Below are 14116 nucleotides of genomic sequence, written 5' to 3'. Positions count from 1 at the left end.
GAAGCCCCAGACATTTTTAATGATGCATCTCCTTCTGAGGGAACACTTTCTGCTGCATGTAACAACGTGGCATACATAGCATCTTAACTTCTGAAATATCTGCCCTCTGAAGCAGCTTTACATTACTGAATCACGGGAGTGTATAATCTAATACTATCCCTTCTGAATGGCAATATTTTTCCCTGCCAGTCAGGCTGCTTCAGCTCTTTCAAGGTAAAAAGTTCTCTGTGGCTCATCTGAAAGTTCTGATCCAAACTCTAAGGATTCAGATTCTCCCAAGCCTTGCAGAAACCTGCATCTGGCAAAAGCCATTTAGTTACTGTGGAATTTAAAAGGTAGATGCTTTAAAACTTTTATTTGTGCTTGAGTATGTTGGTAGATTAAGAATTGGTCTATGTGCTACTTAGTTATGTGTGCTTCTGTTCTAGTCATGTGTGAGTGTGTATCACATCCCTCTCAGTAAATTTGTACATAATAAGTTGCAGCAGTGATCAAATTGTTTCAGTGCTTGATTTTTCTTCAGTACTTTTCTGTTTGGCACTTGCTGCACTTAACTGGGAAAACCGAGAAGGTTTTTGTTGTGGGTGGTGATGAGAAATAGCAAGCGGCTTTCACTGTCCAGGATTTACTGAGACTTCGATGAGCAGAAAGTCCAGCCAGTGGAGTAATGTGGAATCCTGCCACTTGCTCAGATACTTTCCCAGAACAAGCAGTGCTTCCCATTGGGAATGTTTAGCTTACAACTGCAGAACAAGGTACTGGATACCTCCCTGCTCAAGCGATGTCAATGACGAACTGTTTGTGCTACAATCCTTTGCACAAACCATTTGACTGAAAAAAATCTGGGTCCTTTCACCTAACCTGGTTCAATCTTCTCTCTCCCATTTCAGATGAAGCAGATGGAAGTGATGCACAGAAAAAGCAGCTAGGAAATCCACATGTTGAACTCCGTAAGTATGAGCCAAGTGCATCACCTCACATTGCAGGAGTGGGATGTGAGAGGCAAGTCCACTGGATTACAATATAGCAAAGACTGTGGTTGAACTGAACTGCCCTCTGCAGAATGGTTTATTGATTGACACTACAGGTGCAGAAGCCTGACCTTGAGCAAATTGCATGGAAATGATGTTTAAAGAGGTTGAGTGGATTGTTTTTAAAAACATGATTTGGGCAGAGCAAAGTTCCTGTTTCTCCTTGCAAAGCACTCATAGGCATGTGAGATGTTATTTGCCTTTCTTGCACCAGTGCACATGTTTCCAAAAGGTGAAACATACTGCAGACAAAGTGTGGCACCAGCTTTGCTCAGGTCTTATTATCACATTCAGGCTAGTATCCAAGCAAAATATGTATTTCTCTGTTGTGCTTGGTGGTAACTGTGTGATATCTGCCCAGCCTGCCAAACCTCACACTGGATTGTTTGTTGTTTAGTCGTTAAGTTGTGTCCGACTCTTCATGACCCCATGGACCAGAGCACACCAGGTCCTCCTGTCTTCCATTGCCTCCCAGAGCTGGGTCAAATTCATGTTTTATTTATTTATTTATTTATTTGATTTATTTATTTGATTTATATCCCGCCCATATGGTATATCATGCCACTCTGGGCGGCTTCAGTGATACTGTCCAACCATCTCATTCTCTGTCATCCCCTTCTCCTCTTGCCTTCACACTTTCCCAACATCAGGGTCTTTTCCAGGGAGTCTTCTCTTCTCATAAGATGGCCAAAGTATTAGAGCCTCAGCTTCAGGATCTGTCCTTCCAGTGAGCACTCAGGGTTGATCTCCTTCAAAATGCATAGGTTTGTTCTCTTTGCAGTCCAGGGGACTCTCAAGAGTCTCCTCCAGCACCACAATTCAAAAGCATCAGTTCTTCGGCAGTCAGCTTTCTTTATGGTCCAGCTCTCCCTTCCATACTTCGCTACTGGAAAAACCATAGCTTTGACTATGCAAACCTCTGTCAGCAAGATGATTTATCTCCTTTTTAAGATGCTGTCTAGGTTGGTCATCGCTTTCCTCCCAAGAAGCAGGTGTCTTTTAATTTCATGGCTGCTGTCACCATCTGCAGTGATCATGAAAGCAAAATCTGTCACTGCCTCCATATCTTCCCCTTCTGTTTGCAAGGAGGTGATGCGACCAGTGGCCATGATCTTAGTTTTTTTGATGTTGAGCTTCAGACCATTTCTGCGCTCTCCTCTTTCACCCTCATTAAGAAGTTCTTTTAATTCCTCCTCACTTTCTGCCATCAGAGTGGTATCATCTGCATATCTGAGGTTGTTGATATTTCTTCCAGCAATTTTAATTCCAGCTTGGGATTCATCCAGTCCTGCCTTTTGCATGATGTATTCTGCATATAAGTTAAATAAGCAGGGAGACAATATACAGCCTTGTTGTACTCCTTTCCTAATTTTGAACCAGTCAGTTGTTCCATATCCAGTTCTAACTGTTGCTTCCTGTCCCACATATAGATTTCTCAGGAGATAAGGTGGTCAGGCAGTCCCATTTCTTTAAGGACTTGCCATAGTTTGCTGTGGTCCACACAGACACTACAGGTGTCACTGGATTGCAATATAGCAAAGACTGTGGTTAAGATTCTAAACTGAGAGGTCCACAGTTAAAGCCTTGTATGGTCTACAAATATGGGTTCACTAGATGATGGTAGTAAGCCATGAATTCTCAGAACTAGCTTCCTTTGTCATCTATAACTGAGGAATAGCAATATGAATGGTGGGTTGTTTATTGTGGTTATGTATACTAGATGTGCTTTGGATGCTTTAAAATGCTACATAAATGTAAGAGTGATTACTCTTCAGAATGTCCTCTGAAAAGCCAAAAGGAGTAAAGACTAAGAGTTTAAAGGGGAAAAGGAAAAGTGAAAAATTCTGTACGGTGTATACCTCATACATGCATTTTGTACTGGGACTTATAAAAGAGAGTGCCTTCTTTTGTTTCAGGTTCTTTCATGTCCCCATTGTTGGCCAATATGTACATTTTGGTGATTCTGTTAGCTGATGCCACCTTAAGTATCCCTACAGCAACCAGCTAGTATTTGTTCAATTACTAAGATATAGTGACTGTGTAGCCATCAAGTTTTTTTCTCCTACAAGGGTATTGCTGCAGAGAGTTGTGATGGGAGTGCAAATGATATGCATGCAAAAGGTGCTTGATTCAGTTCCTAGTTGCTTCAGGTAGTCCTGAGAAAGATCCCTATCTCAAACCCCAGGGAACCCTTAGCAGTTGGTGCCGAGCAGACAGTATTGAAGTAGATGGACCAATGGTCTGACTCAGTTTTATTCATTATGCCATTTTAAAAATTGTTAGCAATAACTATTTCTGTTTTACTGCAGAATTTTCTGATGCCAATGCCAAATTCTACTGCCGGATTTACTATGCAGGGGAGTTCCATAAAATGCGTGAGGTGATACTTGGGAGCAGCGAGGAAGATTTTATTCGTTCCCTCTCCCACTCCCTCCCTTGGCAGGCACGAGGAGGCAAATCAGGAGCTGCTTTTTATGTGACTGAAGGTAACTGGCAAGCTTCTGAGTTTGCATCAACATTGGCCTTGCCTTTTTTGTTCCATACCAGTGGGTTATGAAACTTGAACACATTTTGGGCTGACTCTGTCCTAACTGTCTAATGCCTGAATGGAAACTTGGACTTGAACTGTGTGATTTCACCAACTGTGAGGTGATTTCAGATGCTGTTGCTTCAAAGCATTTGATAAACTCCATCTTTTTCTTTTTGGAAGCATGCCCTTTTCGTGTGTTTGTTTTGTTTTGTTTAGATGACCGATTCATCTTGAAACAAATGCCTCGCCTGGAAGTCCAGTCTTTTCTAGACTTTGCCCCACATTACTTCATGTACATTACTAATGCAGTTCAGCAAAAGGTAAAATAATGTAACATGTTCTTTCTGGTGACTTTAATCTTGATATTTTCATCCTGGTTTTAAATGGAAAGACATAGATAGGTGCTAGAAATGGATAGGCTGACACACATGCGTCCATGACTGATCAGTCGTAATAAACAAAGAATATATCTTGAGGAAAGATTTGGCCAACAAAAAGAAACTCTTGACAAAATTAACACTGCAGATTATTCCCTCCCTCCTTCTCATGACTGCTTTAATGCCATGTGCTGGTCCGTGGCCATGGCAGGACTGGGCAGTGGAGACAGATCTCACGCACCCCACCCGCACGCATGGCCCACCACCTGCACACATGGGTGCCCTACCCACCTGCAAGCACACCCCTCCCATCCGTGAGCACGCCCCACCCAACTACAAGCGTAGGGGGGTTCCCTGCTGCTCCACGCACAGACCCTGCCCACCCAACCGGTCCGCGGTTCAGAAAAGGTTGGGGACCACTGCTTTAATGTATTCATGTGAACTAGAGATTTCATTTGAGAATTGGAACTTGGCATCTTGTTACTGAGCAAATCAACCACCTTTTCTCTTTCAGAAGCCAACAGCTTTGGCAAAGATTCTTGGGGTGTATCGGATCGGTTACAAGAATTCTCAGAACAACACGGAGAAGAAGCTTGATCTCCTGGTCATGGAAAACCTCTTCTATGGCAGAAAGATGGCTCAGGTGAACGAGAGGCTCACCTGCTGCCTCCCTTTTGAGTGGCTTTTTCTCTGGTCATTGCAACATGCCTATAAACCTGTCAATAGCAGCTTGTTATATTTGGAAATGTTGAGGACATCCCCTGTCTTGGTCTTCTCCAGCTATTCCATCAAGGTCTTAGTGCTAGTTTCTGTGCATTTGGTGCTGTACCAGTTCTGTCCCAATCTGCTGTTACCAGAATATTTTGAATTCCAGGATGCACATGTGCAGAGCTCGCCTGAGACATTTGTTGCCTGAGATGAAGTACAAGATGGCATCTGCTCCCCTTTCCTATGCAAAGTTGTTTTGGCCTACCAACTGGATTGTTTTTCAAGTCTGGCTTTGGAACAGTATCCTCTGCCTTACATAAGACAACAAACTACCTAAGGAGGTCCACAGCAGGCTGTTTAGTGCACAGCTCTTTCCTCCACCATCTTTGGTTCCTCCCTTCTGGCATCAGCTGCCTGAGGTGATCATCTTGCTCTGTCCAGGAATAAGGAAGGCCCTGCGTTTGTCCAGAAAGAGGTCACAGTTTCATGGCAGTAGTTGCAACTTGTAATTACAATAAGAGATGAGGGGAAAATCAGTGCCTCCATCTGTGGATGAGTTGCTGATCTCGAGATTTAAGAATCTTCTGAAAGTGGAAATTTGAACAAGTGATATAGGCTTGTTTATATTTTATTCTGAATAAAGGCCTCCTTCTTGCATATTCATCTGTTCATGGTTTGGCCTTATGACAGTTCCTAACCTTTTGTGTTATGCATTCTAAATATGTAAATCCAATGTTATTTTGCAGAATTGTTTTGCAGTTCACTTTCTGTTGGAGTGAATATCTGTGGAGTTAGTTCACTGCATATTTTGGCTGATACATTCAAGAAACCTAGTTGCTTTGTAATAGAACTGCTTTGATTTGGGGCAAGCTTAGGAAATTGTCTTTTTGCATATCCTCCCTCACCCCGCCCCTGTCCACCATGGCAGAATTTATTCAGATTTATGCTACAGCTTGCATTTTTGGCTCAGAAGTCTTAACACTTTGTTGTTTTTGTTATTCTCATTTCTTAACTCTTCTTTTACCCACCTTCTTGCCTCATGAGGAGGTTCTCAGAGTAGTGTATAGTAAGATGCAGTGCTATCAAGAGTTAATAAAGTGTATCAGCTCACGACACGTAACAAAATATCCTCTGTTTATTTGATGGAAAGGTAACTAAACTTGGAATAACTAAATAAAACCAAATGCATTTTGGATAGCCTTCACAGCTACAGCCCCTGCTCTTGACCATTTTATGTGTGAAGAGCAGAGATTGTAGATGTACAATGGGGTGCTGATAAGTGTTCAGTTTGTTTCAAGCCCCCTTGACCCCATTGGTTCATCTGAGGAGAAAATGAGAAGTTGAGGTTCTAGTTTTAAACATCACTGTAATATTGATACCAACACCAGATCAGGGACATGGGGAAAGGAGTCTCTATCAAATAGTAACCTGCTGCCTATTTTGCTCCTAGGTTTTTGACCTGAAAGGCTCTTTGCGGAATAGAAATGTGAAAACAGACACAGGAAAAGAAAGCTGTGATGTGGTGCTACTGGATGAAAACCTCTTGAAGCTGGTGCGAGACAATCCCTTGTACATCCGTTCTCACTCCAAGGCAGTGCTGAAGGCTTCCATCCACAGCGATTCTTACTTCCTTTCCAGCCATCTCATAATTGACTATTCTCTCTTGGTGGGCCGTGATGATACCACAGATGAACTTGTGGTTGGCATTATTGGTATGTAACTTTGGTCCCATTATAATCAACTATTGTTTTTCTGGATGAGAGCTGTTTCCTGTCTTGAAACTGCCATGCAGATATTGCTATGTGGCAATTATGCAGCACAACAGGTGACTTGTGTTGGACTATGTCAGTGGTTCGCAACCTTGGGACCCAAACATTCTTGGACTGCAACTTCCAGGAGCCCTCACTACTAGCTGTGTTGGCAATGTCTTTGGGGAATTGCAGTGCAGGAACATCTGGGAACCCAAGATTGGGAACCACTCAACTATGTGCTCCTTGAATTAGCTCCAACAATTACTTAGCTGTCTCTGTAGCACTGCAAGCTAGTGCTAAAAGTGTTTCGTCACAGAGACAGAGATTGCTTACTTGGTGGTCAATGTTGTAAGTCAGTTCCATTGAACTGAGAGCCATTATGCTATACTAGTTAGCCTGTTGGATTGGGAGATCTGAATCCAAGTCCTCATTGAGTCATGACACTCACTGGGTGACTTTGAGCCAGTTGTATTCTCAACTGGATATTCCTGGAAGGGCTGTGGGTGGGATAAGAGCCATGTACACTACCTTAAGCTCATTGAAGGAAAGGTAGAGTATAAATAGAGTGGGATGTTTGATTTATGGAGTACTCTAACTCAGCAGTGCATTCAGTGACTCCTGAAAGTTTGTAGTTAACTGTGCTAAACTTACAATTTAGTACAATATGTATAATATTTATTTTCATCTAGTCAAAGCTTTTAAAACTGCAATTTTTCCCTTGAAAATTTAGCTAAATAATTCTCATTTGTCTCTCTGTTTAAAAGTCAGAAGCACGCCTCCAGGCTTTAGTTGACTGTGTTTTAGTGCTCAGTTACCTTTAGTGGTTTTGTGCATCTTGTTGTCCAAATAAAAAGGTATTAATTGTGCCCATTGTTGGTGTATAACTGTGTTAAATAGCTTCAGTGTGATAGCTGTGTTGCAAAAAGCAAGGCTTAATCTTTTACAGTTATGCAGATACATACTTATAACTTTGCTAAACACATTTTCCAGCTTTATAAAACGTTTTATTGCCCTAAATGTAAACTGGAACAATGCACTGAGAATGTAACTTCTCTGAGAACCCTCTCATGGTAGGATGTTATTGGCAAAAGTAAATAATCAGTTCTGTGTTCTGTTGAGAGACTGTTACTGAAACTGGTTATATTTCTGAGCAATTCTGTGCTTTGAAAGCCATGCAGGCTTATTATCAGAAAGCTATAGGGAAAAAAAACACACACTTTCTCATGGTGACTCAAGGTGACAAAGCCAGGGGAAAGCACAGCATTACAGAAATGAGGAAATGTGATGTCACCTACACAGAAGGAGCTGTGAAGATGTAATGTTATTTGTTTAGGGGCATGTGTTCTGTACAGCTTTGGAAACTGGTCTTTTGGAGCTAAAGTGTGTTACTTTTTTCTACTATAGATTACATTCGCACATTTACTTGGGACAAAAAACTTGAAATGGTGGTGAAGTCAACAGGCATCTTAGGAGGACAAGGTGAGTTCAAGAAGTCTTTACAGCCTACCATTTATATTGCTTGCCTCCTTTAACTTCTTTTTATTCCATGCACTCATTGTCAACTGATAATACTACTATGTGTGTACAGGTGCAGATACAATTTTGGAATACTAAGTGCTTGCTGCTTTCATCAACATGTTCATTCTTTCAGATACTATATTTAAGGCTGCTTTTCCCCCCAATAAGGACAAAGATTCCTGTACTTCTTCCTGTAATTGTTCTCAGGGCAGGTGTGTTGGTCAGCAAGCAAGTATGAGAAAGGGAGCCACAACCTTGTTCCGGGCCTAAATTTTGTGCTATCCCCTTAGCTACTAGTTTTAGAAGGCTAGGTGTGATATGATAAAATATGGAGGATGAGATGTATGGATTCCATTAATGATCCTATTTTTCCCAACATAATTTCAGTACAGATATCTAACTTTAGACATAGAGTTTAGCAATGTTACATTTGAAAAAAGCAAACTGTATGTTTTAATTACAAAGCATACTGTTGCTTTAACAATAATACAGTGTTTGCTGCAATAGTTTTACAGTAGGAAATAGCTTAGCCCTAAATACTTGGTTTGGGTTATCATCTTGCTGTTTTTGGTTTAAAATTATGTGAGCAGCAGCTTAGAGCTTCAAAGTGTGTGGCTAGTAAAATGGTGTAGATACCTACCCCACATGTTGTCGTTAAGGTCCAGCTGGAAATTGGATATGAAATTTAAAGAACATGTTTTATTAATAAACATTAGCTGAAATCCAGTAGCAACAAGATTTCAGTCGTGTGCAGGTCGAAGTAAACATGTCGGCAATTCAAGTTTTTCATTTGGTCTCCATTTCTGTCTTTACCACACAACACTTGTGGGAATTCAAGGATGGGGAACGTCTAGCAGTCTAGGGACCACACACAACCACTCCTGGACCTTGGAATAATTCATACACGCTTTTGTCCTCCCACCCACTCTGGAATTTCTTTTCTTTTCAATTTGTTTTTAAATTGAAAATTCTCTTTCACATCCTCTGAGTCCAAAGCTTTTTTAAAAGCTCTGTTTTTTAAAAAATGGAGTGGACAAACATGGTGTGGGGGGAGCAAAATAGGCAAAATTCCCTCCAATATCCTCTAGAGAGGCACAGAAGGACATTTTTTGAGCAAAACTATTTTGGAAATGTATTAATTTTTTTTAGAGGATGTGGGCTTGCAGACCATATCTTTTGCTACCTTATCTTATCCGTTTACACGCAAGGGAATAATCTTCATGTTCTTGCTCTGCTTATGTGGATGTAGTGGTTTTCAAAATGTAATTTTTTTGTTTCTGAGGCTTTTTGTAGAATAGAATTTGGATCAAAACATCTTGCCATCATTGTAAAATGTAGATATATCTTTTACTGTTCCCTTTAACACATGGCTTTTGTTGGTTTCTTCCAAATTATTAGGTAAAATGCCAACTGTTGTGTCTCCGGAACTATACCGTACCAGGTTTTGTGAAGCAATGGATAAGTATTTTTTAATGGTGCCAGATCACTGGACTGGGCTCGGTCTGAATTGCTAAGCTTAAACCACCTCTCAGCTAATAAACTGTGGAAATGGATTAGACAAGATTGCCAAGTAGTGCTGTCCTCCCCATATGCAACCCATGTCCCTTCAGCAGCAACTAAAAGATCTTCAGCTACTGTGTGTCTGGAGCATGCTGTCTGCACTTTAAGTTTAAATGACCGGAGGAGAAGAGGCTGAAGAACAGTATTTCTTCATAATCAGGACTGGACTGAACATTCACAAGAACACAAATGGGACCATCAAGTAGACCAGCCTTGCCCTAAGCAAGCTGACATCTTCCACAAGTTACTATGAATCATACAAGAGCACTGGCACCTTTCTGTGAGGATATCTTGCACAAAAGAGGCCTGTGGCTCTTGTGCATGGTATCCATAGCCGTCATGTAGGGGGACACCTACCACTCTGTTGAGCTGTTGCAGTAAAGACACTGCGGTCTGTAGAATTGGCGTCTTGATCACGAGGAACCAAGTACATTTCTTGATCACGCCACTGCTCTGTGCTGCAGGTTGGTTCTGTAAATATTTGTGTATATAGTTTAATCTGTGTTGCACTGATGTGGTTCAGCAGATTTTCATGAGCAGTATTGGGGGTGGGGGGGATTTTAGCCATTTACGTTTGTTGTTTAGAGCCCTGCTTCCAATGGTATAAAAACCGTATGCAGTCAAATATTTTACTGAGTGGAAATAGGTTCCTAGGTACTCTGTCCCGAATTTGAGCAACAACAACAGGAAACCAACCTGCCTTGACTCAGTGGACTCAGAAAGCAAAATTTTCCAAAATGAAACACCTTTATTGCTTACTGAGTCATGAATCAAAATGGCTTCAATCTTGGTAGAAACTTCTCAGTGCTATTGTAAAATATTTAACTTCAAGAAAATTCCTTTCCTCATCTCCAGCCACAAGCGGTACTTGGATGCTTTGCCTTAGTATTTTTTCATTGAATAACTAGCAGCTGCCTTAAGAATCAGACCTGCAATGCAGACCATCCTAGTTTCTTTTTAGTTCATCATCATTGTGAAGAATGTGGTACTGAGATACAGAATACACTTAGTTTGTGGTAACAGATAGAGTTACATAGAGAATAATTTTTTGAGTGTTATGAAATCTATTTGTAGTTACAGCTTCTCTGAATAGAAACTGAACTAAGATGGCATGTTGAGCATATCAGATTGGTGGAGATTGGGGCATCTTCACTAACTGAGAATAAGCACTTTTCATACTATCAAAAAAAACCCAAACAAACCTTTAAACATTTATCTTAGTTTGTACACAATAAAAGCCAGTAAAAAAAGAAAGTGTATTTGTAGTTGGAGGTAAATCTAACATTGTACTCCTATCTTAATTATTGTTTGCAATATTGTTTTCAGTGCAGATACTGGGTAATGTCATTGAGTTCTAATGCATTTTTCCTCATGATTGGATTTCTTCATTTAGCAGAAAATCATAAACCTGCATTACGAATCATTTTGCATAACTTGGGACCAGAAGACCAGTTTTTCTATTATAAACACTTAGAAAAGACCAACACTACTCCATTGTCTTTGTGTCAGAGTCTTCCTCTGTAGATTTGACACAAATTCTAGGTAAAGTTAATGGGTTTCTCTGCTGAAATCTAAGAGCCTGACTTTAAAACAAATGAAGCATATTGTGAGAATGTGCTAATAACAGCTTTTGATCCATTAGAAATTTAGTTTGGAGTTAAATTTGCAATGCCTGTATGTTCTGCCAGGAGATACACATTGGCCTCTTATAAATGGAGAAGTTCAGACATTTGGTTAAGAAGCCAGTTATTGACTGGCTTTCCACTCATCATAATTTAATTTGTTGCAGGATATAAAAATAAATGTAACCAGATAACCTACCTTCAGCCAACAGGTGTGTGTTTGTGGCTGAGCTTTGAACAATTTTTTATTCCTTTAATTTGTTTAAATCTATTAATGTTCAGTTTTTTGGTCTTAAAAAAGTCCTAATTTTCCATACAAGTCAGTGTTGTAAACATCAAGGTTTCCCCTGAGCTGGTTTAATGGGATGAAGGAAATTTGTTTCATGAGTTTAAAAATAAGGTACAGTACAATGTGAAATAGCTTTTCTGGAGCCGCTGCTGCTGCTACTTAAAACAGTAACTGTTCTGAGGACAAAATACATGTATGTATAGCACTGGCTTTTAAAAATATAGATATCTACAAATCATAAATCATTTTCAAATGATAAGTAAGTTAACAATGGAAAAGAGTCACCCAGGGCCCCCCCACACCATTCATCTATGCCCTGGAAGAACAAATCCTGTTTGTTGAACTTTGTGCTATGTGTGCAAAATGCTTATGCAGCCAATGATCATTTTGTTCACAGCATCTGTGCCCCTCCCCACCTTATGTCATGCAGTTGCTTCAAACATTGATCTCATCTCACTTGCCTCTGGTAGCAGAATTCAGAGACAATTAACTGGCAGAGTACAACGCAGTCAGGTGGCAGGAATGGGAAAAGGTCTGCTAACCTTGCTTTGTGTGCACCATGTCATGTTAAGCCCTTTTCAAAAAAAAAAAAAAAAAAAAAAAAAAGCCAAACCTGTTATCTTATATGGCTGCCTCTTTATGCCTAGCTTGACTCTTGCCGTAAGAAGCAGCTCTTAGTTTAAAGTGTATGTTAAAGGTAACTTAACCAGGGTTGCACTTCTGTGAGCTTCTTTGTTGTCCTCAAGAAGTATAAATTGTAGGGTGCCCCGAGGGTAGGAGAGAACAGCAGCCCCTCCTGATTGAAAAGGTGGATATATGGCAACATAAATTGCTTCTAGACATGCAAGGTAGATCTCTTGGTTCGTACAGTATTTGAAATTGTCCTCTTCATTTCACATTCTCTAGAATTACTTTAAGAAAGCAATAAATACCATTCAGCAGGCTATTTCACATCTCAAACGTCTATGCCAGGCACCAAAAACCTGATGGGGTGAGATGAAGTTTCTCACCTCAAGAAGCAGAAATTGGGTGCCAACACAGTATTCTAGAAGCACATACTTTGTGCAGTATTCAAGTTTTGGTCAGTGCAATATGGTTTCTTGTAATGCTGATGTGTAGATCCATGTTTGTATGTATATAGGGTAAATAATTAAGTCTACAATATATGGGATAGTCATGCTTCATTAACTTTTTATTTGTTGGGGTGGGGAAAAGGTTATTTGAGAGGAAGCTTTGGGGATTTGTTTTGTTGTTTGGTTTTTTTTTTTTTGCCTTTTGTGTTGTCATGTCTGTATAGTGCAGCTCCCAAATAGTAGCTGTTGCTTCTGCACAAAACCAAAGTGGCATTGCATTTTATACAATGAGTCTAATTTTGAGGACAGAGGTGCTGTTTGTGTTGTAAGATGCTACAAAAGCAGCAGTGTAATTACTCCCCCATTCCTTAAAAACCACAAACAAACTGTAAGCCATGTTCGAATACCTAATTTAAATGTATCATAGTGTGTATATTTCTATCATATCTTTGTTCTGGGTGTATTTTTATGATCCTGACATGCTGAACTTTATTTAATTATATTGACTATTTCGTTTACTAAACTGTATATAGAAAAAAAATAAAGGAATTGAAATGTACTTGTGCTTTGCTGCTTTCCACCATCATCACTCTTTCACTGGGCCAATGACTGCACTAAGAGTGAAAAAGACTGTCTTGGAATCATAGACTTCTAGTCACTAAGAGTCATCTAGTCAAATTGCCTTCTGTTGCAGAGAATGTATCTCAGACACATGGCCATCTGTCCAATCTTCGTTTGAACAACCTCCTCATGAAGGAATGTCTTCCACCTTCTGAGACAGTTTGTTCCAACACTGAACATTCTCACCATTTGTAGCACTTTGTTCCTAATGTTCAGTCAAAATATGAGGGTCCAGTAGCTGGCTGGGTGAGCTCAGTGGTCTAGGTTTCTGGCTGTGGAGCGAGAGGTTGGCAGATTTCCCCCCTGTGCCTCCTTGGAGAAGAACCAGCCTGTGTGTCTTGGGCAAGCTGCATAGTCCAAGGCGCTCCCAGTAAAAGGGAATGGTAAACTACTTCAGTGTGTTTTCTACCTACAAGATCCTGGAGAGGGTCACCATAAGTCAAATTTGACTTGATGGCATGCACACACATACAGCAGTGGAAGGGGAAAATGTAGATTAAGGTGCAGATTCACTGGATTGCCATGATTTACTATTTCAGTGTTGTTCTGCACATTTTTATCAGAATCTGCAGAAGGAAATTTGTGAAGCATTCCTAGAATTGATTTCAATGCACAGTAGATCAAAGAGAGTTACATTGAATTGAGAGAGTTAATACTGAGAGTGGAAAGTTGGAGTGTCATAAAGAACAGGAAAGAGTTAAAAGGAATAGAGAATAGGTAGATGGTAAAAGAACATTGTCAACATGGTTATTGTGAATAAAAGCACATAGCAGCAAACGTATAATCAAATCCAATTTAATGAATGACCCTTAACAACTGTGATTTACATCTGTGATTTACCTACCAACTAAGTCGCACTGGCCATGTGACCAAGGAAAGATTGTCTTCGGGCAAAACGCTGGCTCTATGGCTGGAAGAGCGGGATGAGCGCCGCCCCCTAGAGTCGGACACGACTGGACAAAAATTGTCAAGGGGAACCTTTACCTTTACCTTTTTAAAAGATCAATAAACCTGTTGTATTGGCAGCACGTGTCTG

General features: G+C 40.3%; 1 protein-coding gene across 9 annotated transcripts in view; it reads left to right on the top strand.

Moving 5' to 3' along the window:
• The window catches only part of PIKFYVE (phosphoinositide kinase, FYVE-type zinc finger containing), a 102184-nt gene extending 89166 nt beyond the window's left edge, over positions 1-13018 (top strand). For all 9 annotated transcript variants that reach the window (XM_078379439.1, XM_078379429.1, XM_020780708.3 and 6 more), the window contains 7 exons: positions 891-950; positions 3341-3517; positions 3778-3881; positions 4453-4581; positions 6097-6358; positions 7802-7876; positions 9314-13018. In XM_078379439.1, the coding sequence (XP_078235565.1) occupies positions 891-950; positions 3341-3517; positions 3778-3881; positions 4453-4581; positions 6097-6358; positions 7802-7876; positions 9314-9429 (923 nt within the window). In that variant the 3' untranslated portion in view covers positions 9430-13018. The remainder of the gene's footprint in view (positions 1-890; positions 951-3340; positions 3518-3777; positions 3882-4452; positions 4582-6096; positions 6359-7801; positions 7877-9313) is intronic.
• Positions 13019-14116: the final 1098 nt, after the last annotated feature.

The sequence above is a fragment of the Pogona vitticeps genome, chromosome 1 (genome assembly GCF_051106095.1).
Source record: "Pogona vitticeps strain Pit_001003342236 chromosome 1, PviZW2.1, whole genome shotgun sequence".
In the NCBI taxonomy this organism is placed as follows: Eukaryota; Metazoa; Chordata; class Lepidosauria; order Squamata; family Agamidae; genus Pogona; species Pogona vitticeps.
This window is presented reverse-complemented; position numbering and strand designations above follow the sequence as displayed.